The sequence below is a fragment of the Cylas formicarius genome, unplaced genomic scaffold (genome assembly GCF_029955315.1).
Source record: "Cylas formicarius isolate icCylForm1 unplaced genomic scaffold, icCylForm1.1 PGA_scaffold_10__41_contigs__length_53128322, whole genome shotgun sequence".
Classification (NCBI taxonomy): Eukaryota; Metazoa; Arthropoda; class Insecta; order Coleoptera; family Brentidae; genus Cylas; species Cylas formicarius.
In genome coordinates, this window is record NW_026844214.1 from 17,607,981 (window position 1) to 17,633,444 (window position 25,464).

General features: G+C 32.5%; 1 protein-coding gene across 1 annotated transcript; it reads left to right on the forward strand.

The window, feature by feature from the left end:
• The first annotated feature begins 2,226 nt into the window (after positions 1–2,226).
• On the forward strand, positions 2,227–20,567 carry LOC132708334 (uncharacterized). The gene is made up of 2 exons (XM_060680606.1): positions 2,227–2,293; positions 18,667–20,567. Exons 1-2 carry the CDS (start codon positions 2,227–2,229, stop codon positions 20,565–20,567), a joined length of 1,968 nt encoding a protein of 655 aa, XP_060536589.1.
• Positions 20,568–25,464: the final 4,897 nt, after the last annotated feature.

The window sequence follows — 25,464 nt, forward strand, 5'->3', positions numbered from 1 at the left end:
TTACTGTTCAAAATGGCGACCGATCTAACAGCTGTCAAGTGATTTATTCTCAGTTTGGTTTGGCAATTCATCATGAATAGAACTGTATTTCGAAAATATTTTTTTTGTGCGTAATACGTATCGCGCACTACGTCCATTGTATCGTCGACAAAATCGTCCATCAGAACAGTTAATTCAATTAACCATGTAACGTTTTCGAACCACGTTTACTCTTATTGATAACTCGCATCCCCAGAGACGCCGTACGGTGCGTACAGAAGAAGCTTTTGCTGCTGTAGAGCGTAGCATTGAGGAAGACCCGAATGAGTCCATCCGCCATCGAGCACATGAATTGGATCTGTGTCCATCCACTTTATGGAAGATTTTGCGGAAGGATCTTGGTTTACGTGCTTACAAAATCCAACTCGTGCAAGAATTGAAGCCAAACGATCATCAAGTAAGGCATAGATTCGTCGAATGGGCCAAAAACGAGTTTGCCGGTGTTCCCGATTCTCATAAGCGAATTTTGGTTAGCGATGAAGCGCACTTCTGGTTGAATGGGTACGTCAACAAACAAAACGGCATTGTATTTTTTAATAGAACGCATGACATCTTGATAATATAAATTTTTTGAGCTAAGAACTGAGGAGAAAGAAGAAACTAAGGAATTAATCACGGAATATTTTTGGACTGTATTTGATAATAGATTTAGTTAAAGATTAATTTGATTCGGTATTCGGTTTTCTATAGACGGAGTGGCCTAATATCTGATTAGTTTTAGGGTCAATTTCAAAGAACATTCTGAAGACGTCAGGAGTAAATTGGTCGATACATCAGCGAGACAGAGTCAATATCCGACGGAGGAGAAATTCAGAAGAATTGTACCTTCGCTATTTCGCCAACTTAAAAATAGCAAAACGATTATACTTACTTTTATAAATAGGCTAGATATATAAATAATTGTGATGGAACTCTGTGAACTTTTTTTGCTGGTCCGTTGTATTTTCAATTACGAAATAATAACTCAAAATTAAATACTAATTAAATAATGAATTTTCGCTTACTTTTGTAATGTTGTATGGAAAAACATTTTAAAATTTACAGGAACACGAGGTCACCTGACGCAATAAAGATAGATGTAATGTAAAGATAGATGTCTTTTCAAATTTTTGGGAAAGGACGATTCTGTAATTGTCTTTTTTAAACTTCTCCTATATACCAAAAAGTAAGTCCTGACTCACTTTTCAGTTTTGTTATGCAACCAAGAAATATAGAAAATGCCAGTTTCCACAATTTCTTTACTTTCATGGATCTATGTAAATGCCAGAACGGAGTACATTCTATTGTTATTTAAATTATTTAAGTGAGTATTTCTAATATGATAAATAATGTCATTTTTACTTTAAATATGTTATTCGAAACTTGCAACATTTTAGTTCGATTTATTATAGTTGATTTTTACATAAAGAATTATTTTGAATGTGTATTTGCTACTTTTAATAATGTTTGAGACAAATATAGTACAAAAATGAATTAATTTTCATCACATTAAATCACTTATTAACCAAATATATAAGAATTTTGAGAAAATAGATAATGAAAATATTCGCGGGTGCGGAAGAATTTACCCAACGGAATCTTTAATAAATTCAGTTATGGTCAACCCGGGTAATTGTAAGCAGAGGCAATTATATACGCTACCTAAAACGAGTTTAAATTTACCGCCAAACTGCAACGCCGCGACTCTTCGAGAAGGAGATTTCCCCTACCATTGGTATGTAAGAAATCATGTTGTTTTGACGAGTTTGTTTGGCTACATCTATGTGTTTCTCAAACCTCTGTAAAAAATTCGATTTTTCGTTTAGCACAAGTGTTAAAAGTAAGTGAATTACTATCAAAGTAAGTGGGACTTTGATAATTTTGCAGGATTATTAAGGCTTTGTTTTCTCCTTATTTACTAGTTTCAAATGTTATATTTTTATTACTAACATAATTGAAGAGTGTTTACATTTGCCCCAGACATTTTGTAAAAGTAAACACAATTTTGGGGTAAATGTAAACACTTTTTTTTTAAATTTCAGATGCTTCAGAAATATGTGCGCAAGACAAATGGCCCAGCATATGAAGACCTCATTAATGCTGTGACAGATGTTCAGGAAGCATAGCAAAATCTACCTGCAAGCTCAAGAATATTATCATGTCCCTATTGCAGTAATTTCCCAAAGGATTAATGGGCGCAAAACTACTATGAACTCCATTGGTCCAGGTCGCAAAACAGCACTGTCGGCCCAGATTGAAGATAAGATTATGGAATGTTTGCTTGCTCGAGCGAAAGCAGGCTACCCTTGCGACAAGGAGGAACTATTACACAATGACATGTTGTCTAGAAGCTAGGAAACTGGACATAATTTTCAAGTTTTTACGTGATCTAAGACAAGCTTTATCAAGCTTGGACATTTTTTCTGAAGAAAAAGAGTGCTTCATATATAATGCAGACGAAGCAGACTTTAAAAGCGATCCTAGTCGCTTACGAGCGATAGCCAAAAAGTAGATTTTCAGGGAGATCAGGTAGGGAATCTACCACTGTGCTAGCATGTCCGCATTATTGAAGCAACAATTGAAAATTAAATTACCTTGATTACTTGACTGTCACAACCATTAGACAAATGTGTCTTTGGTCCAGTAAAAACATGCTTACTTTGTAGAAATGCCATCATTGCTATCATCCTGATCCACTTCTGAAATTTCAAAACCGATTACCAGCTAGAAATAATAGGAATGGTTCTCTATTACACCAAATTACTGCCAGTCCTGAAACTGAGGACTAACAAAAGGAAAATCAGGAGAAAAATCCTAGAGAAAATGTTCTGAATCCTTACCTTAAAAAGAATATAATCGATGCAACCACCTTTTTACTGAGACTTGTACTTCTTCATGCACATCAAATAATATTTGGAAAACAACCTTTGACATAAATATTGTTCACCCCCCAAATTGCTCAGAGACGTCGCTTAGGAAATTAATTTTTAATTCTCCAGAGAAAAAGGAAACCACTGCTATTGTTGAAAGCACAATCACCCTCAAAAAAGATAGTAATGCCAAGATTGAAACAACTCAGTTATGGAGAAGTGTTAACTACAGCAGAAGTATTAAAAAGGCTTAAAGAAGCGCACCAAAAAAAAAATAGACAAGATAAAAAAACAAAAATCAACCACCCAAGACGGTGCAAAGGCCAGAGAGACTGAAGAAGCTTCGAAAAAACGAACATATGAAAAAGAAAAGGCAGAAAAAACAGAGAGTTCCTCAAGTGACAATGATTCAATTGCATCCTTCAAAAATTGATCCAAAGAAGTTATTGCTCTGAGCACCCCCTTATCAGATTTGAAAAATTGTGATTTTGTTATTCTCAAATTCACAGATGGTAAAAGAATTAGGACCATACATAGATACGTTTGTGCAGTAGAAAATGTTCATGACAGTGACATTAAAGTAGTAGCTCTCAAATCTATTGACGAAACATAGCAAAATTTCGCCATCAATCAAAGTGATGTTAGTTTTGTCCCTCAAGAACAAATATGGGGAGTTCTACCTGTTCCTATAATTAAAATGAAAGGCGAGAGAATATTCATTTTGTAAATAAAGTGCCTTGTATTGATTTTGTTATTTGTTGTATTTTCAATTACGAAATAATAACTCAAAATTAAATACTAATTAAATAATGAATTTTCGCTTACTTTTATAATGTTGTATGGAAAAACATTTTAAAATTTACAGGAACACGAGGTCACCTGACGCAATAAAGATAGATGTAATGTAAAGATAGATGTCTTTTCAAATTTTTGGGAAAGGACGATTCTGTAATTGTCTTTTTTAAACTTCTCCTATATACCAAAAAGTAAGTCCTGACTCACTTTTCAGTTTTGTTATGCAACCAAGAAATATAGAAAATGCCAGTTTCCACAATTTCTTTACTTTCATGGATCTATGTAAATGCCAGAACGGAGTACATTCTATTGTTATTTAAATTATTTAAGTGAGTATTTCTAATATGATAAATAATGTCATTTTTACTTTAAATATGTTATTCGAAACTTGCAACATTTTAGTTCGATTTATTATAGTTGATTTTTACATAAAGAATTATTTTGAATGTGTATTTGCTACTTTTAATAATGTTTGAGACAAATATAGTACAAAAATGAATTAATTTTCATCACATTAAATCACTTATTAACCAAATATACAAGAATTTTGAGAAAATAGATAATGAAAATATTCGCGGGTGCGGAAGAATTTACCCAACGGAATCTTTAATAAATTCAGTTATGGTCAACCCGGGTAATTGTAAGCAGAGGCAATTATATACGCTACCTAAAACGAGTTTAAATTTACCGCCAAACTGCAACGCCGCGACTCTTCGAGAAGGAGATTTCCCCTACCATTGGTATGTAAGAAATCATGTTGTTTTGACGAGTTTGTTTGGCTACATCTATGTGTTTCTCAAACCTCTGTAAAAAATTCGATTTTTCGTTTAGCACAAGTGTTAAAAGTAAGTGAATTACTATCAAAGTAAGTGGGACTTTGATAATTTTGCAGGATTATTAAGGCTTTGTTTTCTCCTTATTTACTAGTTTCAAATGTTATATTTTTATTACTAACATAATTGAAGAGTGTTTACATTTGCCCCAGACATTTTGTAAAAGTAAACACAATTTTGGGGTAAATGTAAACACTTTTTTTTTAAATTTCAGATGCTTCAGAAATATGTGCGCAAGACAAATGGGCCAGCATATGAAGACCTCATTAATGCTGTGACAGATGTTCAGGAAGCATAGCAAAATCTACCTGCAAGCTCAAGAATATTATCATGTCCCTATTGCAGTAATTTCCCAAAGGATTAATGGGCGCAAAACTACTATGAACTCCATTGGTCCAGGTCGCAAAACAGCACTGTCGGCCCAGATTGAAGATAAGATTATGGAATGTTTGCTTGCTCGAGCGAAAGCAGGCTACCCTTGCGACAAGGAGGAACTATTACACAATGACATGTTGTCTAGAAGCTAGGAAACTGGACATAATTTTCAAGTTTTTACGTGATCTAAGACAAGCTTTATCAAGCTTGGACATTTTTTCTGAAGAAAAAGAGTGCTTCATATATAATGCAGACGAAGCAGACTTTAAAAGCGATCCTAGTCGCTTACGAGCGATAGCCAAAAAGTAGATTTTCAGGGAGATCAGGTAGGGAATCTACCACTGTGCTAGCATGTCCGCATTATTGAAGCAACAATTGAAAATTAAATTACCTTGATTACTTGACTGTCACAACCATTAGACAAATGTGTCTTTGGTCCAGTAAAAACATGCTTACTTTGTAGAAATGCCATCATTGCTATCATCCTGATCCACTTCTGAAATTTCAAAACCGATTACCAGCTAGAAATAATAGGAATGGTTCTCTATTACACCAAATTACTGCCAGTCCTGAAACTGAGGACTAACAAAAGGAAAATCAGGAGAAAAATCCTAGAGAAAATGTTCTGAATCCTTACCTTAAAAAGAATATAATCGATGCAACCACCTTTTTACTGAGACTTGTACTTCTTCATGCACATCAAATAATCTTTGGAAAACAACCTTTGACATAAATATTGTTCACCCCCCAAATTGCTCAGAGACGTCGCTTAGGAAATTAATTTTTAATTCTCCAGAGAAAAAGGAAACCACTGCTATTGTTGAAAGCACAATCACCCTCAAAAAAGATAGTAATGCCAAGATTGAAACAACTCAGTTATGGAGAAGTGTTAACTACAGCAGAAGTATTAAAAAGGCTTAAAGAAGCGCACCAAAAAAAAAATAGACAAGATAAAAAAACAAAAATCAACCACCCAAGACGGTGCAAAGGCCAGAGAGACTGAAGAAGCTTCGAAAAAACGAACATATGAAAAAGAAAAGGCAGAAAAAACAGAGAGTTCCTCAAGTGACAATGATTCAATTGCATCCTTCAAAAATTGATCCAAAGAAGTTATTGCTCTGAGCACCCCCTTATCAGATTTGAAAAATTGTGATTTTGTTATTCTCAAATTCACAGATGGTAAAAGAATTAGGACCATACATAGATACGTTTGTGCAGTAGAAAATGTTCATGACAGTGACATTAAAGTAGTAGCTCTCAAATCTATTGACGAAACATAGCAAAATTTCGCCATCAATCAAAGTGATGTTAGTTTTGTCCCTCAAGAACAAATATGGGGAGTTCTACCTGTTCCTATAATTAAAATGAAAGGCGAGAGAATATTCATTTTGTAAATAAAGTGCCTTGTATTGATTTTGTTATTTGTTGTTCAACAATGATAATTTTTTTTCTTTACCTAATGTATTGCTATAAATTTTTTAATAAATAGGTTTTCAAAAATAAACGTCAAAACAAACTATTCCAAAAGGTTTTGTAGCCCTTTTAGACACTTGTTATCCTCTTAAGTTTGTTACTTGTATAATTTGAGTGAGTTTAGGTATGAGATGTTATTTTATCCATATGATCCATTGAAAAAAGTAAAGTTTCTGTTTTTCCATACATAATGATCAATTTTAGAATTTGGTTTAGAGTCTTTTTAAGCATATATATTCTACAATGACTTTGGGGTAAATGTAAACACTGGCCAAAATTAACAAGTTTATAACGTTAATGTTCACATGCATCCCCCAAAAAATGCATTTTCTTCAACCTGTTTCGTGATATGTCTTCACATTTGCCCCGGAGTAGCCGAGGTAATATTTATTTTTCTTAATTTTTTTAAAGTAGTCTTGGATTTTTCTTTTTAATATTATTCTCCATTTTAGTATACTTCGCGGTCTAAACAATGCCCCAAAAATGATTTTGTAGTTGTAGTAGAATCATTATTTTGCAGATATCAAACTTGCAAAAACTGTTTTCGAATTACATTATTAAATACCGTTTCGACGTATAAATTTTTTTGGCTGACTATCACCGGGATTTTTGATCATAGAGGTTTTATCAAAAACTTTTCCTTTTTCCCGCGTGTACCCGCCATAAATTTTATACCGTTCCATTTTGTCATCGCCCCAAAAGAGCTCCTGCACGTGAAAGACTGGGTTTTACTACGCCCGACAAAAGCTATATGCATATCGCAACAGAGCACCATCAATCAACACCTTCTGCATCCCCATCCGTGTTCATCGCGAAACCAGTGACGTGCCGTTCAGATTCGCAATGAGATAATGGGCATTTAAAAAAATATACCTAATGCGGGTATCATTCCGAAAAGAAAGACAAATCAGGTTATTGTTTGAGAATTACAATTTTATTTCACTTGAAAGATTGGTTCAACGCTGTAAAGTTTTGAAAATTCGTTCGAAATTGCAGTTCATCAAACAGAGCAATGTAAACAATAAGATATAAATATGTGAATAATTCTTCACCATCCGAAGAAGTGTGGTATATTAAATATTGTAAACAATGAAGAATTTGTTAAACCCCTTAGAATAGCTAATTTTATGAATATTAAAAATGAGCACCATTTAGCCACTTTTTTTATATTTAGATCAAAAAGTGACTTTAAATCGCTTTGTTGCATATCCGCTGGAGCTATTTACATGTTATAGAATATATTTATAATGACATCATTAATTAATTTTTAAGTTGTAACTTAATCATCTAAATATATGCTTGACAATAACAGACTCGATTAATTATTGCATCGAAGCAGGTCCGTAGTTCTTATATTTACAGGGTGATTCAAAACGAAAGGGCAATCCAGAAATTCAACATACTGCACCTTATTACATAATTTTAAAGGTATAATTTAATAATATGAAAATATGATTGACAATAACAGAAACGAATAATTATTGCATCGAAGTAGGTACGTGCTTCTTACATTTACAGGGTGATTCAAATCGAAAGGGTAGTCCAGAAATTGAATATACTACACCTTAATACATAATGATTACCAATTACAGTGTGTGAAGGATTTTTTACAAATATTGAAACATTTCGATGAAAGTTAACATCTAGCCACTTCGGACATTTCCGGGATTTTACGGCACGGTTTTGAGAGCAATAGGATGTTTTCGAGGATATTTCCCACGCCTTGAATTTTCAGGTTTGTCAGTTATGACGGTCATGTCAGTGAATGTATTTGTTTATATATTATATTGTATTTGTTTCGCGAAAATGTACCAAAAAACTAACGGTCGTAGAAAAAGTATAGTATGCAACACGTTTCATGCCGTTTACCGCACTTGTTACATAATATACTATTTTTATTATATAAAGTTCGAAAATTGCGGTTCTAGTTGTCTGCCCGACGATTTTCTTTATTTTTTCTTAACCATTTTCTTCTGTATGTTTTACACTGTTTCAAATCAGCATACGCAACTCTCTTAACCTAACTCTGGCCAAGAAGCTGAAAGTAAATTTATTGAGGACGTATTGTTTGTAATTGTAAGTAAACTACATAAAATCTTGTTACTGTCAATTTGACACTCGATTTATGTTATTTTCGACAAGCGAGAAGCAAAACATGACCTAGAATACAATTGTTTATTTATTATTTTGATGTTATATTAATTGTGTTAAGATTTGTTTCCGTTAATATGCCTTCGTTGCACGCCTATGCTGCCACCTTAGCCGGCGGAAAAGAATCCCACTCTAGAGATCGCGTCTTTCTTTATCTAAGGGGGATAAATTTAAATAAATCCATTAAAATAATATTTTTACCAGCGTTTTATTTATCCTATAATCCCACGAGCGCGGGGGAAATTATGATTGCATCGGAAAAGTTTTTTAATAAAAGTCACTTGGAAACTTTCTTTTTCATAATGTATTCGGGAAAATGGTTATTGATTCCTTTGAGACCGAGCATTCGCTGTTTTTTTTTTCGATATTGTCGAGGTAATTTGCAAACTTTAGTTCAATCATCACCGTAATCACAGGTGCAATAAAATAAACAACATTTCCGGAATTTTTTGTAATGTTTCCAGGAATCCAAAATTACCGGATTATTTTCTAGCAGGAAAACTTTGAATTGCGTTCCTGTTTTGTGCAAAACCAAGAAACAAAAAAAAATGTAGATTTTGGACTTGCATTTTCTACAAACATATTTACTATTTATACTTGCCCCATATAGAATTGTTGATTGTTGTTGTCGTTATTGATTGGGGAAACAATAAACCCATAATTCGTCTGAGCTATACTAAAATAAGAAATATATATAGAGGGAAATGGAAATTGAACTTAAGGGGATAAAGAAGGCCGTTGTTTACAAACGGAGTAACTAATTGATATTGGTTTAAAAGTAAATAAAACAATCTCGTCCTCCTTCATACCAATTAAATGGAAAATCTTTTTTTATATAAAGGATGCGTCAAGACGTCATTACATGTTTCAACAAATCAATTGCTCATCTCTCCGGTAAACTGGAGTCCTAAAGCAACTCTGAACCTACACTGTGAACTAATATGAAGAGTATAAGCTGGAAACCAGTGCAAATTAGAATGCAAATTCACCTGTGTTATACCTTTAAGTGTTTGGAGAAGATTTAATAAATTTAAATTACGTTATATGTTGCTGATTGGCGGACAAAAAGGCTTCCAAAAGAAGAAATAAGGTTCTTATTTAACCTTTAGGACTGTGGTTTATCACTTGATACTCCAGATATTTTATTATATAGAATAGTAAGTCTCTAAAAGACTAGTACTCAGTTTTGTGCACTCCGTTAATAATCCGCCAAGATTACTACGGCCTACTACACTTATTGCGGGGCGTAATTTAATATTGTGGTAAATGATATGGATAATGAACCATAGAAATCAAACAATTACTTATTTGCAATGTTGAGTGAAATTAATACACAGTACCCAAACATCACAAAACAAAATATAAATATCCAAGCGGATGTTGCCCAAATAAAGTCAGAACTAGGAAAACAAAGCATTGCTGTACGAGTGTTGCAACAAAAAGTAATATCACTCGAAGAGTGAGCAAACTTGAAAGCTTACTGAAAGTTGAGCAGAGGAGTAAGAAAAAAAATTTACTGGTTTTTGGAATAAAGGAAGACGAAAAAAATCTTATGAAAACAGTTAGCAACTTCTTCGCCAAACAATTCGACGTTGAAGTAACTGAAAACGATATTAGTGATGCCTATAGGATTGGTACAGAAAGTAATTCAAATCGTCCCAGATCCACCTTGGTTGAAGTCGTACGTTCAACAACAAAGCATGAACTCTTTCGGAGTACTTCCTGAACTAAGACAGCAACAAAAAATCTTGCTAAATCATCTGAAAAGAGCAAGAGAGGCAAAATGTTCTGCTAAAATAATTCTGCTAAAAAAATAAACTTTTGGTCAATGGGGAAACCAGCAGCTAACTCGGAATCAGCAACTCCTACAACTCGAGCGCCATTTGAAATTCCCAATTCCCAATTATATTAAAACAAGAGCTAACGGCATAAAAAATAGCAAAATAGCAAAACCTTCGGCACTGTACTAACACACAATAACGCGTTTTACCACAAACCGAAACTCAATTTTACGTATTCGACGCGCGTTTCGCCAACCAAGTTGGCATCTTCAGGAGAAGATTAAAACTGATTAATCTTTAATTTTAATCTTCTCCTGAAGATGCCAATTTGGTTGGCGAAACGCTCGTCGAATACGTAAAATTGAGTTTCGGTTTGTGGTAAAACGCGTTATTGTGTGTTAGCAATTACAATAATCAAGGCACCTCGGGACTGCCTCCAGCTAAGAAAACGAAAACTAAGTGAAGGCAAGGGAATAGAGAAAAATGATCAAAACAACTATTAAAAGTTAAAAGTTAGATCCCTTTTCTGTTTGTTGTTAGCTTGTCTCGTCTTTTTTCTTATTGTCGATTGTCTATGTAAGCTAGTAGAATACATTTTTTACTGCATATTATTGTTTTTATCTTGTAATTGAAATTTATCTATTTGCTTATCTATATACTTGAGTGTGAATTTAAACCAATAGAAACCTGTGAGTTGTGGAATGTGTCTGAGTATAACACAAGAGTATAGAATTTTAAGGAAACAAGAACTGGAGGGAATGAATACTTCTCACTATTTCATATAAACATATGTAAAGTTTCAAAAAATTTTGCTGAGCTTCAAATTACACATAGTGATATTAATGAATCTTTCGACTGTATTATACTCACTGAAACTTTTAAAATTCACGATTTGTCGCTATTTTCCTTGAATAATTATTGCGCTGTTTATAGTGAGGACGATATTAACAGAAACGACGGCACGATAATATATATAAAAGAGAGTCTTAGCTATGGTCAGAAGATCATCAAGATTTCACAAAGCAGAGTAATACAAATAACAGTACACAATCAAAGCGCTAAACCAATAATGACGACTGTATAAAACACCATCGATTGATGAAAATAATTTTATTGAGATTTTAGAGTCATATTTAAAAGGAATAAAAACCGCAACTCAATACCATTTCGTTGTTGGAGATCTTAACATTGATTTGTTAGAGAGAACGAACGAATTGGCTACAAATTACTATAATATTTTATCAGAGTTTAACTTTATTTCTGCTATCAACAAAGTAACAAGACCACGATCTCCATCCACATATTTATTAATAGCCCGTTTAACGAAAATCATCAAGACAACTATTTCTCGGCAATTCTGCAAACTTCCATTACAGACCATTATGGGATAACAGTACATGTACCCTGTGAGCTAGTTAGTATAATACCAACCAATAAAATTTAAACAAATAAAAAAACTGATATAAACAAACTCATAATTTACAAAATACAAACTGGAACCTGTTTTATAGCATCGCCGATATAGAGGAGAAAAAAATTATTTTATACAAATTTTAAAGGATAAAATCTTATTATATTGTATTTAAAAACAAAGTAAAAAAAAGAAAACCGTAGATAACAAACGGTTTAATTCAATCAGTAAAGGAAAAAAATAACCTATATAAAAAAATGAAGGCACAACCTATGAATATTGAGCTAAAAAAACAGATTCATAAATTATATAATTATTAATAAATCAATAAAAACGCCAAAGCTAATTATTATAAATTGAACTGAGGTGGCTTTTACTTGATGAAAATCCATTTATCAAAATAAATAAGAACTAAAAGTTCAGATTTTCACGAAATTATATATTATGACATGACAATTGTTTCGACAACACCGTGTCTTTATCAAATTTGTTAAAGACTACGGTGGAACTAGGGTGATTGTTTATTTGCTGAAAGTCATGGGCAAGCATCACTTAAATACTAAAAACATTGTTTTGTAATATCTACTTTTGTAAATAAATAATAGCAATAATAAGCATTACCTGAAGATAAACACTTGAGTGCTCGAAACATGTAATGACGTCTCGACGCATTTTTTATTAGAAAAGAATTTTACATTAAATTTATATTGTCTCTTTTCTCTTAAGTTTACTACTACACTTTGAGAGATAGAGTACTTTTGGAATATACATTTTCACAAATTTTTCTCAATTTATAATACCCATTGTTTCTTAGCTATCAGATAAGTTGTTGAAAGCAATTTATAGATAAACTGGTGGACAAAGCAAACATAAGCAAAAATAGAAAAGCAGAATTTTGCATTTTGATTTCTCGTTGATACTCGGTTTTATTAAAAAATAAAAATATTACAAAGTACATAACTTTGTAATCAACACATATAAGGTTTTTGATCCCTTTCACCCTTGGTTGGTCGATTTCTGGCACACCTTATCTTAAGTAGCAATTATTTCTCTCAGTGTATTGATAAGTAGTAAAATATAGGATATTGGGTTTCTTCTAATTTCATATTTTCAAAATTTATACGATATTTATAGTTGCCTATGGTTTAAAAAAATGCCCATGTCCAACCTCTTTCAATCATCTATCATTGTTTGAATCCGCAGTGAAAAATCTCGGATATACAAGGCATTTAGCTAACCATCTAAGTATTGAAAAACTCGTGTGAAAATAACTTAAATGAACAATTCAAAAATACGAATTTCAATAAATCTTCAATATCTTTAATTTAATTTAATTTAACTTAACTTTATGTGTCAAAAAAAAAAATAAAAACTCGAAACATACAAAAAAATACTGGTGCGCAAACAAACCACTGTATGTAAATGCACGTTACACTTATTACAAACGTAAATTGTGTAGCTGTGGCAGATTCTACACCTCCTTCGGGCTTTATTAGCATGAACAATCATGAGGTGACCAGGTCAGAATGAGGTTTATTTTGATCACCACTATATGGAAGTGAATAAAATAGGTACCCATCAGATGAAGAAGGGCACCAAAACTTGAAGCCAAAACGAACTGGCTTACCCCTTGTAAATATTTTGGAGGAATGTCGGACAAAGTAAGGTACTATTTGTTCATCTATGGATAAGTTGAACAAAAATATGCCAAACTGAGGATTTTTTTTATTTATTACATCAAAAAAGGGTCTAACTTTTGAAAATTTATCATTTTTATCCAAGAAATTATTGTCAGATAAGTGCAAGTTTTGCTTTCTCATTTGAAATCTATTGCGGCTCATATATTTTTTTGTAAGATCAATTCCTTTGTCTTCATAAGTAAACCAATAATTCTAAATATGTGGCATTGAATGATAACCCGAGAACAATAAAATGCCTACAAAATTTAAAAGTTCATTTTTTGACAACGAGAGCATATTTTACCGAAAATTTTAAAATCAAATCAATCACTTCGTCATAAAAAAATATAAAAAATATTTCAAGCGGAGTTTTTCCAGAAAGCCTATTTTTTAGTTCCACGCATAATCTAAATTCATCCGATATAGATATGTGAGTGTACTCAATCTGAACTTTCTTCCATTTGACAGTAGAAGCAAGTCGGTCGTTTGCAGAAAGCAGACTTCTTCTTTTGAATTCCAAGGTTTCATCATCTGCTGAGTCCCGTTTAGGTTCAGTAGTTGATGAATTACAGGACTGTTGAAGGGCAGCTGTATCATTCGGTGTCTGTATCTCGAAAGTTGCAACTATATCAGTTGCTTCCCCAAAATCTTGTAGATTTTTGTTATCGTTCATATCTTCTTTGTCAGTCAAGGTATCCACGTCGGGTGCAATGTAGACCGCGTCAATATGTTCTGTAAATATTTTTTCACGTTATGTTTAGCATTAACTTAGGAAGAATTACGTAAGAATACGTAAATCCCAATAATGCTTACGACTTTCATTGTTATTGTCCTCATCCATCACGATCTCTTCCATAGCCGCCTCTAATTCTTTTTGAGTCAAATATCTCGGAAATGCCATATTTTACAAACTGTAGCGTTCACTGCACAAGGTACAAACTAATACTTAAAAAACACGCTAATTGTTTGATGTTTATTCTACATGCGCTGACTTGTCTAGACTTGCAATAACAGCGCTTTGTTTCACAGATAAAACCAGTCAAAAATAAAGCATAATCAATATAGTGTTTCCAATGTATCTTTTTTTGCTAGGTAATCTACATGCTATAGACAAAAATTTTGGATTTACTTGAAAACGTGATACAAATTTATGTACCGCTTTTGTTTATTTTTAAAGTCATATATAAGATCTTTCCTTTATACATAAATTAATAAATACAAACATAAACGAAATTACAAATGACCAGCACGAAAGTTAACAGATAAGAGACAAATAGCTGTCGAGTTTAATAAATATTATTGTGCACTAGGAGAGAAATATGCTAGAATGATTCAAAAACCAACTCAGTTACAAATGAGACTGAAGTAGAAAAAATAATAAAATCATTAAAACCAAAAAAAAATCCAGGCGATCAGAAACAACCAGAGAAATATCAAAAGAAATACCGTTTCCAGTGATTCTGCTTATAAACAGATGATAAACTTTTTTATAGCCGCTTGCTATAAAAGCACCAAATTTGTTACAAAAAAATAACTTTAATGTATGTGATAGTTTAGCTGAACAGATGGAGTATAGTGTTTTGTGTCTTTCTCCATATATTTAACTGCATAGAACATTTGTGGCGCAGAGCAAAATCAAATGTGATAGCGGAAAAGTGACTCCTACTTGGAGTACAGCACATTTTAAAAATTGAAGATTCTTAAATTTGCATACAAAATAATACAGATCCCAGAAATTATTCATAATAAGTGAACAGATTTAGATTTTGAATAAAAACGTTCTAATTTATTGATAAAAAATAAATAAATAAAAATAATATAATATTTAATCTACATATTTTTAAAACACCTTAAAAGTGAAGCGCCGCCGGCAAGTTATTTCGATTTTTCATGTTTTCTAATATGTGTGTATTTGACTTTTAAAATTCTTGGTTACTCTCATTAAATGACGGATCTAATTATTAGCTGCTAATTTAAAACATTATTGTCAAATATATTCAGTTATTGTTAAATCGCGTCATTCCGAGTGCGGCATTGAACTACAAAAATATTTATCAGTTGATGTGCGGGGCCCCACTTCAATCAGATTGGTTCCGTGCGGGCTTCGTATTTCTCGTCACAGATTCTTATCATCTGACAGTCGGAGAATAATAATTGTTACACACCATATATCATGTAATCAACTTTCCGGACACAGGTCACATAGAAAGGAGTTTAGGGATGACGGACGGCGTAACAAATGTGGGAGTGACAGGGTAGAAAGGCTGCGCCCGGTCAGCACTTCCTCCAGGGGTTGTACACGCTCCCTCACGGCATGTAAACTAGACCGTGCGACTACGGAGATATCCGCATACCCTTCAAAAAACTCCTTTCACCGAGTTCGGTGGAAAATGCAAATATTTGGGTTAAAATACAACTGAATAATAGGCTACAGTTTTCCCAGTGTATTTGGTTAGGTAATTGTTAAACATAATGAATAATTTGTTTTGTTTTCTTTGGGAAACAAATTTGAAGACTACAGTTTTAATTTTCTAAAATCGTTCGCATAACCAAATTTCTGTGAATACTTTTAAAGAAATTTTCGTTACAGGTTTGTTAAGATACAAGTTTTCAATAAATTATTAATTTCGGTTTGGGTAGTATTGACGTCACCTTTACAAAGACTGAGGTTACTTTGATAACTAAGGTCAAAAGTCAAGACGATATACTTTGAGGCGAAGTATACCATCCTCCTTTAAGACCTTGTACCAGTGACTTCCGATCTTTACTTAGAATTCAACCAAGAACGACCATCGAGACAAAGTCAATGAGCTTTTATCAAAAACATTTAAAAATAATAAAGTTTATTACAAACGCCACTATGCTTTTCAGCTACAAGACATTTTCTTCGCAAGGCATAATTATTTTGTCCATAATTGGATATTTTTACCAGTATGCCCGCTACAATATCCAAATTAAATGGTTTTTAATGTCCTGTTATAAAATGGTTGTCCTTTTTTTACACGGAGAACCCTTATCCGCGGGATGATCAGAAAATAACTCGGTAACAAGAAGAATGTTTGTCGACAATTATTCGAAATTTTCGGCGCTAATGACGCACTCTCCAGACATCAAATCATCTATACGTGGAGAAAAAAAAAAGAAAAAATTTCGGGCAACGGCCATGCATTTACACCATACTGTTTAGAATATCTGGCCGATCAAACAAGTTTAATCCGTAGAATGCGCCTGATTGTTTCGTTTTCTCACAGGTTCTCTTGCTGCGAGGAATGCCATATGTAGATGGGCGCAGCGGGGAACAATCCGTATGTCGCCCTGATGGAGTAGATGCCGCAGTTTGATTCGTGCGAAGGTTTCGGCCTCCACCGGTACTACTTTAATGCCGCTTATTTTGAATATTTAAAGAGGCGTGTTATTGTTCTTTTAAATTCACTAGCAGACGATTAAGTTGTCGATAAACAAATATGCCGAATAAAGTCGTTGCCTTTCGTTTTCATTTTAAAGTGTGAACAATAGATTAACACCGACAAAACGTGTTCACTCGATGGTGGCGCCGCCATGAGCAGTACGCCGAAGAATATTAATTTAATAATTGCATTAATTTAATTTAGTTTTTTGCAAAAAAATTTTTTAATGGATTTAAAGATGAATTACAGTTTTAATCCCAAAAAAGCAGTCGCCATATGTATAATTTAATTATAAACTTTGTGTAGAGTTTTTTTTTACAACTTTGATAATAAAAATCATAAATCTATCTGAAATTAGTAAAAATAATAATTATATAAAAATATGGGATCAATAGGGCATAGATAAAATAAAAAACAACAAAATAGGAAGGTAATATAATACAAACTTTCTGAGATTGAGATCCAAACAAATGAACGCATAAACAATATTTAAAAAATATGCCTATATCAAGTGCACTTTAAGGGATTTTGCAAATAAATTCCAATATTTTACTACCGGGCCAACATAATTAACACTAGAATTTTGGTTTTCCAAATTTTGAAATAACATTTCGTACTGAACTTGTGAAGGCGCTTTCCTTTCTATATTTACAAAAATTCCATTTTTTGTTGTAAACTGTATGTTTATTAATGTAAACCAACACCCACTAGTAAAACTTCCTTACTTTGCAGTATATATGTTATGGTGCATTGTTCCCAATAATATACATTAATTGCACTCATAAATATAACACAAAATGCGTTCGTTAATGTTCGAATTGGATACATTTTTTTTTTCGAAAATCTACAAAGGAAAAACTTGCAAAACGTTAAGGATTTTGAAAAATTCACACATATACACTCAAGGCCAGGCATGTGCAGTTTTTCCTTTGAGGATTTACGGAATTCCAAGTGAGGGGATGACTTGAACTAGAATTAGAGATACATAATTGCTGTGTATCCAATTTATCATACGACGTTGCTTTAGACCAAAGAGATGTTGGCCGTTTTATTCAAAGAAACTTCCTATTCTATTTCCTTTAACAAACGGATTAATTTTATGATAATAACATCGATTTATGGATTACTGCACTGAAAAAAAATTGTAAGGAAAAACACAATAATTGTAGTCATTCTCTACAAAAAGAAGTAGAAGTACGTACAATAACAATATATTTGATTTATTTAGACAAAAATGTGAAAATATACTCTTAATAATTGTATTGCTGAGATTCGCAAATTGCCAAAAACTTGCCAACAATTTCTATCAAGCACACTTTATAATTGGTGTAAAATGTTTTATTACGAAACTAAAGATAGAGTTTCTATTATATTATGAGTACTGCTTTTAATGTGTGTAAACACTACTTACCATTGCGAGAAAGAAAACATCCTAATTTGTGTACCCATATTCTCTATTTTCTAGGGTCAATTATAACATATTTTCAGACGATACTTAACTATAAAATCATCTACATGTTCTGGGACTCCCCATTTGCATAGCATCTCCTGCACATCTTTCAATAACGATATATAAACAGCAGAAACAGCATTCACGTGAACCTAAAACGTTGGCCAAGAAAATGCTAAAATTATGGGTATTAGCTTTACAATATTCCTAACCAAAAATAATTGTGAAACTAGGTTCAATAATGACCAGTTACAATTTATATATTCAGTTTCCACAAAGATTAATTCTGTTTCTAGTAAAATAGTAAGAACAGCTTTTTTGACATCCACTGTAGGATTAGCTTGTATAGTTTGCAGTACATTTTTTTATTAAAAAGAATAATAATACCATAAAGCTACCAGGAATGAATTTTACAATGTATAGATATCACATGTAAAATAATACAAGTATACGCCCCGACAACAGAACATGAAGATGAGGAAGTAGAAGAATTCTACGAGGAAATCAATCAGGTTTTGAATAACAACACGGCTCACTATGTTCTTATGATGGGTGACTTCAATGCAAAAATTGGAATAAGATCAGACCCACAAGAAAAAGGAGTAGGAGCATTCGGATCGGGAACACGTAATGAAAGAGGAAAACTTCTACTGAATTACGTTAAAGAAAACAACCTCCATATCATGAACACCTACTTTAAGAAGAAAGAAAGCCGGCGGTGGACTTGGAAAAGCCCAAACGGATTAATCAAAAACGAAATAGACTTCTTAATAAGTAACAACAAAAACATAGTACTAGATACAAGTGTAGTAAACTCCGTTAAAATGGGAAGTGACCACCGTATGGTCAGATCTAAGATATACTTCGATACAAAAATAGAACGATACAAATTGATCTCAAAGGGACCCAAAGGTATCAACACAGAGGAACTCAGAGTAAAACAGGAGCAATACCAACGTCAACTAGAAAATTGTATCGATCGAAATATGCTACACACCCAGTCTATTAATATGCTAAACAACGAGATCTCAAAGCAAATCCAAGAAATAGCACATAACGTGGCAGGAAATAAGAAAAAGAAAAAACTTCAGCTTTGCCAACAAACTCTGGATCTAATCAAAAAACGCAAGACGATAAACCAAGATATTACATTGAATCATATAGAAGTCACGGAACTAAACAAGACAATAAGAAAGAAAATCCGACTCGAAACAAGGAATTATAAGAACCAGCAAGTTAGACAGACGCTAGAGGAGAGAAAAAGTTTGAAAGTACTGCAAAGGGAATTTAAGAACAGGACCCACATCACAAAGCTTGTAAATGAGAACAACATCGAATGTACCAGGATGGAAGAATTAAAAGAATTAACTGAGGCATTTTATCGATCGCTATACGAAAGCAAAGCCAAACCACCACTAGAAACATCTTCTAAAGAACGACAGAAGGTAATGAATGTAGGCTCAGAAGAAATCCCAGACATAACAAGTGAGGAAATTGAGAGAACCATGTCCAAAATGCCAAAAGGAAGAACAGCGGGAGGGGATGGTATAGTATTGGAAATGCTGATCTATGGAGGAGAAATAGTTCTGGACATTTTAAAAATATTATACAATAAATGCCTGCTGGAGTGCGACGTCCCCGCAGACTGGAAGAACGCCCTAGTAGTTTTGCTCTTCAAAAAAGGCGATAAAACTAAATTAAGCAATTACAGACCAATCAGCCTGTTGTCTGTCATGTATAAAGTATTTATAAAAATAATAACAGAAAGATTGACCAACAAACTTGACAGTTACCAGCCTAAAGAGCAAGCCGGATTTAGAAGAGGTTTCAGCACACTAGATCATCTGCAAGTAGTAAGAACAGTTATAGAAAAGACAAATGAATACAATATCCCAATCTGGGTCGCTTTTATTGACTATGAAAAAGCTTTTGACTCTGTAGAGATATGGGCTGTATTGAAGGCATTAAGCAACAGCAGAGTCGACTATCGATGCACAACCTTAATCCAAAATATATATAGCAACGCAACCCTCCAAGTTATGTTGAAAGATTTCACAGATAAGATTGATATAGGCAGAGGAGTTAGACAAGGAGAGTCCATCTCACCGAAGCTGTTCACGCTTGCGTTGGAGGATATGTTCAAGAATATCGGATGGGAAACTAAGGGCATTAAAATAAATGGAGAATACTTAAGTCACCTACGGTTTGCTGACGATATTGTTCTCTTCGCGGATAATCAACAAGATTTGCAAGACATGCTATTGGAACTAGATCAAAACTCTAAAAAGATAGGCCTCAAGATGAATATAGGAAAAACCAAATAACGAACGATAATATCACACAAGAAACGAGAATCGAAATAGATAACAAAAAAATAGAACACACAGAATCCTATGTTTATCTAGGTCAGAAAATAGAAGTTTCAAAAAACAACTTAAAAGCAGAACTACCGCGAAGGATATCGTTGGCATGGACAGCCTTTGGAAGACTCAGAGAGGTTTTTTGTTCAGGCCTCCCAAACACCCTCAAAGCGCAAATCTTCGATCAATATGTACTTCCAACACTAACATACGGTACAGAAACATGGGCAATTAATAAAGAAATCATTTGCAAGCTACAAACAACACAACGAGCTATGGAAAGGAGGATGATAGGTGTAACCCTCCGGGACCGAATAAACAATAATATAATCCGGGAAAGATCAAAAGTGACAGATGTCATAGAGAGATTATGTAGACTGCGATGGAGCTGGGCAGGACATATAGCCAGGAGCAAAGATGATCGTTGGACACGCAGAGTGATGGAGTGGAGACCATGGAGCAGTAAGAGGAGCAGAGGACGCCCCCAGACTAGGTGGACAGATGATATAAAGAGACTGGTGGGAGACAATTGGATGTGGCATGCGCAGGATAGAAAGGAGTGGCAATGCTTAGGGGAGGCGTACGTCCGACGATGGATGGATAGCTGAGGATGATGAGATATCAAATAACTAATTTCATGTTAAAAAATGTTACATTGCTTGCAACATTATTCCTTATTTGAATCTACATTTTTGTGAAAGATGTTTTAAAGGTGACGTCGCATTGCATTGACATTATGCAACTGTTATACAGTGTGTTTCAAAGAAAAAAAACGATGAAAAGTGTATGAAAGTTTTACTGTTACCAAAACACACTTGTACACATCCACTACAATTTCTTTTTTTCGACATGCAAGAGACCCAAGAAAAAAAGTTTCTAAATAACCCTGCCTTCCCACCAAAACTTAAAAGAACTGAAAAATATTAGAAAAAGAAATAATTAAATTAAATTATCAATCATTAACTAAATTAACTTTTGTTTGTGAAATTATCTTGGTTAGTTCTTCTTCAGAACTTAAGCTAAGCATAGACAAAAATTTTTCACAATCGTCTTTTAAAATTTCACTCCGAGTAATGATCAATATGACCACCTATTGTAAAGCGAAATAAATTAATTTCTGGTTGAGTATAACTGGTTGCCTACTCCGATTATGGAAAGACTGATTTATCTATCTTTTTTAACTCAAATTAGATGTATAAAAATTAAAGTCGTTTTTCTGTTTGACAAAAAAAATACATTAACCATAATAAAATTTAAATGTTGATATATATATATATATATATATATATATATATATATATATATATATATATATATATATATATATATATATATATATATATATATATATATATAATATATATATATATATATATATATATATATATATATATATATATATATATGTATATATATATATATATATTCTCACGTATTGATTCACGGATGGAAAAATGTGATGACACTATACTCCGGGATATCATCCGTGCTCGTTGAACTCCGACTGGAATCCTGCATCCGACTGGAATCCTGCAAATCCTGCATCCGACTGGAATCCTGCAGACGTTTCGCCAAAATCTCACTTGGCATCTTCAATGCTCGCGCTCCGAAAACACTTCGAACACTCACTCACTGAGTGTTCGAAGTGTTTTCGGAGCGCGAGCATTGAAGATGCCAAGTGAGATTTTGGCGAAACGTCTGCAGGATTCCAGTCGGATGCAGGATTTGCAGGATTCCAGTCGGATGCAGGATTCCAGTCGGAGTTCAACGAGCGAACGGATGATATCCCGGAGTATAGTGTCATCATATATATATATATATATATATATATATATATATATATATATATATATATATATATATATATATATATATATATATATATATATATATATATATATATATATATATATATATATATATATATATATATAGATATATAGATAGGGAGGAACCCAAAATTATACGCTTTTGTCATGTTTCTCAAACATACTCTTGTTGCGACGTACTAATATAAGCAGAAAATGTTTAAAAGAATAAAATAACATAAAATCTTCTTGCGTGATACAACTAACTGTTGACTATCGTTTATAGTTACAGTTATCCTTAATTCCATAAAATAATGTTGAGTTAAGCTGACAGCGGAAATCTTCCACTTGCTTGCGATTCCCAAGATTAACGCAAATTTTTAAAGGTAACATACCGCACCGATTTTACTTCCTTCATAATCCCATAGGACGAAAACCATTAAAGTTTTAAAAGCACGATCCGAAAACGCAGTCTATTAGAATGAGTTTAATGTTAATTTATGTGAAACCTCTGGCTAGAGGTTCACATAATAACACACGGGTATGGAAATCTGATTGAGGCAATTAATTTCGCCTGAAAGTCGCAACGGATTTTTCGTTCTGTCAGAGACTTTTGAAGAATTTGCATTGAAATGAAGTTAATGAGCATGAGTTTGTACGTATATACGTATTCGAGAAAGTAGTGTCGCGAAGTTGGATTTATTGCTCGGCCATAAATTCCCTTTTGTTACAATACAGTCGATGAATTTATACTTTGCATTTGGCCGATATTTTAGGGTCACATATACATACAGAGTTATCTCTAAATTTATGTGTTATAAAAAAAGTTGAATACAAAAGTTGTTTCCAGTGAAATGATGATTTTTTTTCTATTATTTCAATTGTTACTCAATTACATAGAGAGTAAACAAATAAAGTTGCGTTGCATATTCACTTTTAAAACATTTTTCTGCGTAATATATTTTATAAAATTTTATAATTTTTTTTTTATAAAATGACACTTTTTTCACACAATATTCAAAATTGAAAATTTCGCTTCTCTAATTTTTTTGAAACCAAACACCCTGTTTATATTTTGCATTTTCGGATAGCCCTTTAAAAGACGAAAAAATTGATCAATATTGGTCTGCGATGCACCGTTCTGAAATTATTGACTATTTTTATCAATTCCGAGGCAATAATATTAAAGCAATTAACCATAATTCTGAAAGAGTCTCTAATTTTCTTTTTATAAAATTGCTGTATCGATAATCATTTATTTAAAATGCTCTAAGCATTTGACAAACCCGTTCAAAAATATTATTAATAATTTTATATTAAATTTTTACATGAATAATGCAAGTGGTATATATTAACTCCAAACGATTTATAACATTTAAAATATAATTGGTCGAATTTAAATGGTTATTTACTTCCCGAATTTGTTGTTGCACTGCAAAAACTTCTGTGGGCTTATTTTTGTATACAATCTCATTTAAAGTGCCCCACAAAAAAGGTTTACATCTGGGCTCCTTGTTGGCCAGATGGTGTCATTTTGCTCAATCCATGGTCTAAAATTTCCATTTAAACATTCACTGATATCAGCACTTTGATGATAAGGATCTTGTTCCCAAATTAAATTTGGATGTTTTATTGCAGGAATGGTATTCCACATCAGAGGCTCAATATTATTTTTTAATAAACCTAAAAATCGCACAGATGTCAACTTATCTTCATAAAATATTGGTTCAAAATTTCATCTCTTCAAATACCGCACCACATTTTAACCGATCTTCTACGTTGTTTATTTTCAGTGCTATAGTTGATTAAATTAAAATTATTTAAATTAAATTAAAGCGATTAAAGGAAATAATATTTATTTATTTTGTAATAAAGAATTTTTATGTTTAACGGCATTTGAAATAACTAGCAATTTCATTAAAAAAATATTGGAAACACTACTAGAATTAAGCCAGAAATGTATTTAATTGCGTTAATATTGCGTGGGAATTGATAAAAATCGTTAATAGAAGCACTATACGAAAATGCAAAAATATACAGGGTGTTTGATTTACAAAAAATTGAAAGAAGGAACATTTTGCGAAACATCGTAATACCGCGTAGTTGATAAAAATATTTTAATTTTAAATATTAACTGAAAAAAATTATTATTTTATAAAATATGTTACACAGAAAAATGTTTTAACATGCAACAACGTAACAAAAACCTTTCCAAAATAACCTGAATCCCGAAGATATATTTTTTATATATATCGTGAGATTAGGGTATTTAAAAATGTAATAAAATATAGGGTGTTGCATTTAGAAAAATGTAACTTCATTTGACCACCCTGTATGTGATTTAATGACAGTTTAAATAATAAAAAAATATAAGATCATTTTACTAGAACAAACTTTAAACTTTTTTTATGACACTTATAGATTTCGAGATACGATATAGGTCCCTCTAAAACCGACCACCCTGGACACTGCAATTGCTTGTTCACCGCTCTTTTTAGTGAGTTAATAATTGCTGTAGGATTATCGAAATTTTTGCTAAAAAAAAATATGTACAGGGGTGATTCATTGTATAGAGGGGGGAACATTTATACATACAAATATATTATCTATATAATTTTTATGTAACAATTCGCAGTCCTATTTTACTTTCCTTTTTGTAATTTGTTTGATATGCAATAATAATTTTTTTATCAATAATGAATAATAACATGGAAAAGTTTTTATGTATTTTTGAACAATAATGAACAATAATAATATTCAAGTTATGCCACATCTGTCATAATTAAACACAAGAAGTGCCGGTGTATGTCTAGGTGAAGATTTTATTTTTTGCAAATTGGAGCCCTAATGGAAAAAATTACTATAATATGTTATATATTTTTGATAATAAAGTAAAAGTACCTTTTTTATGAAATTAATAAAAAAAAGTAATTTTGATGTATTATGCCTTTTTGTTGCATATTTTATCAAGTATGTAATATTTACATTAAACATTATATATAATTAAACATTTAATGAAAATTAAAAAATGTAAAATAAAAGACTTAGAGGGG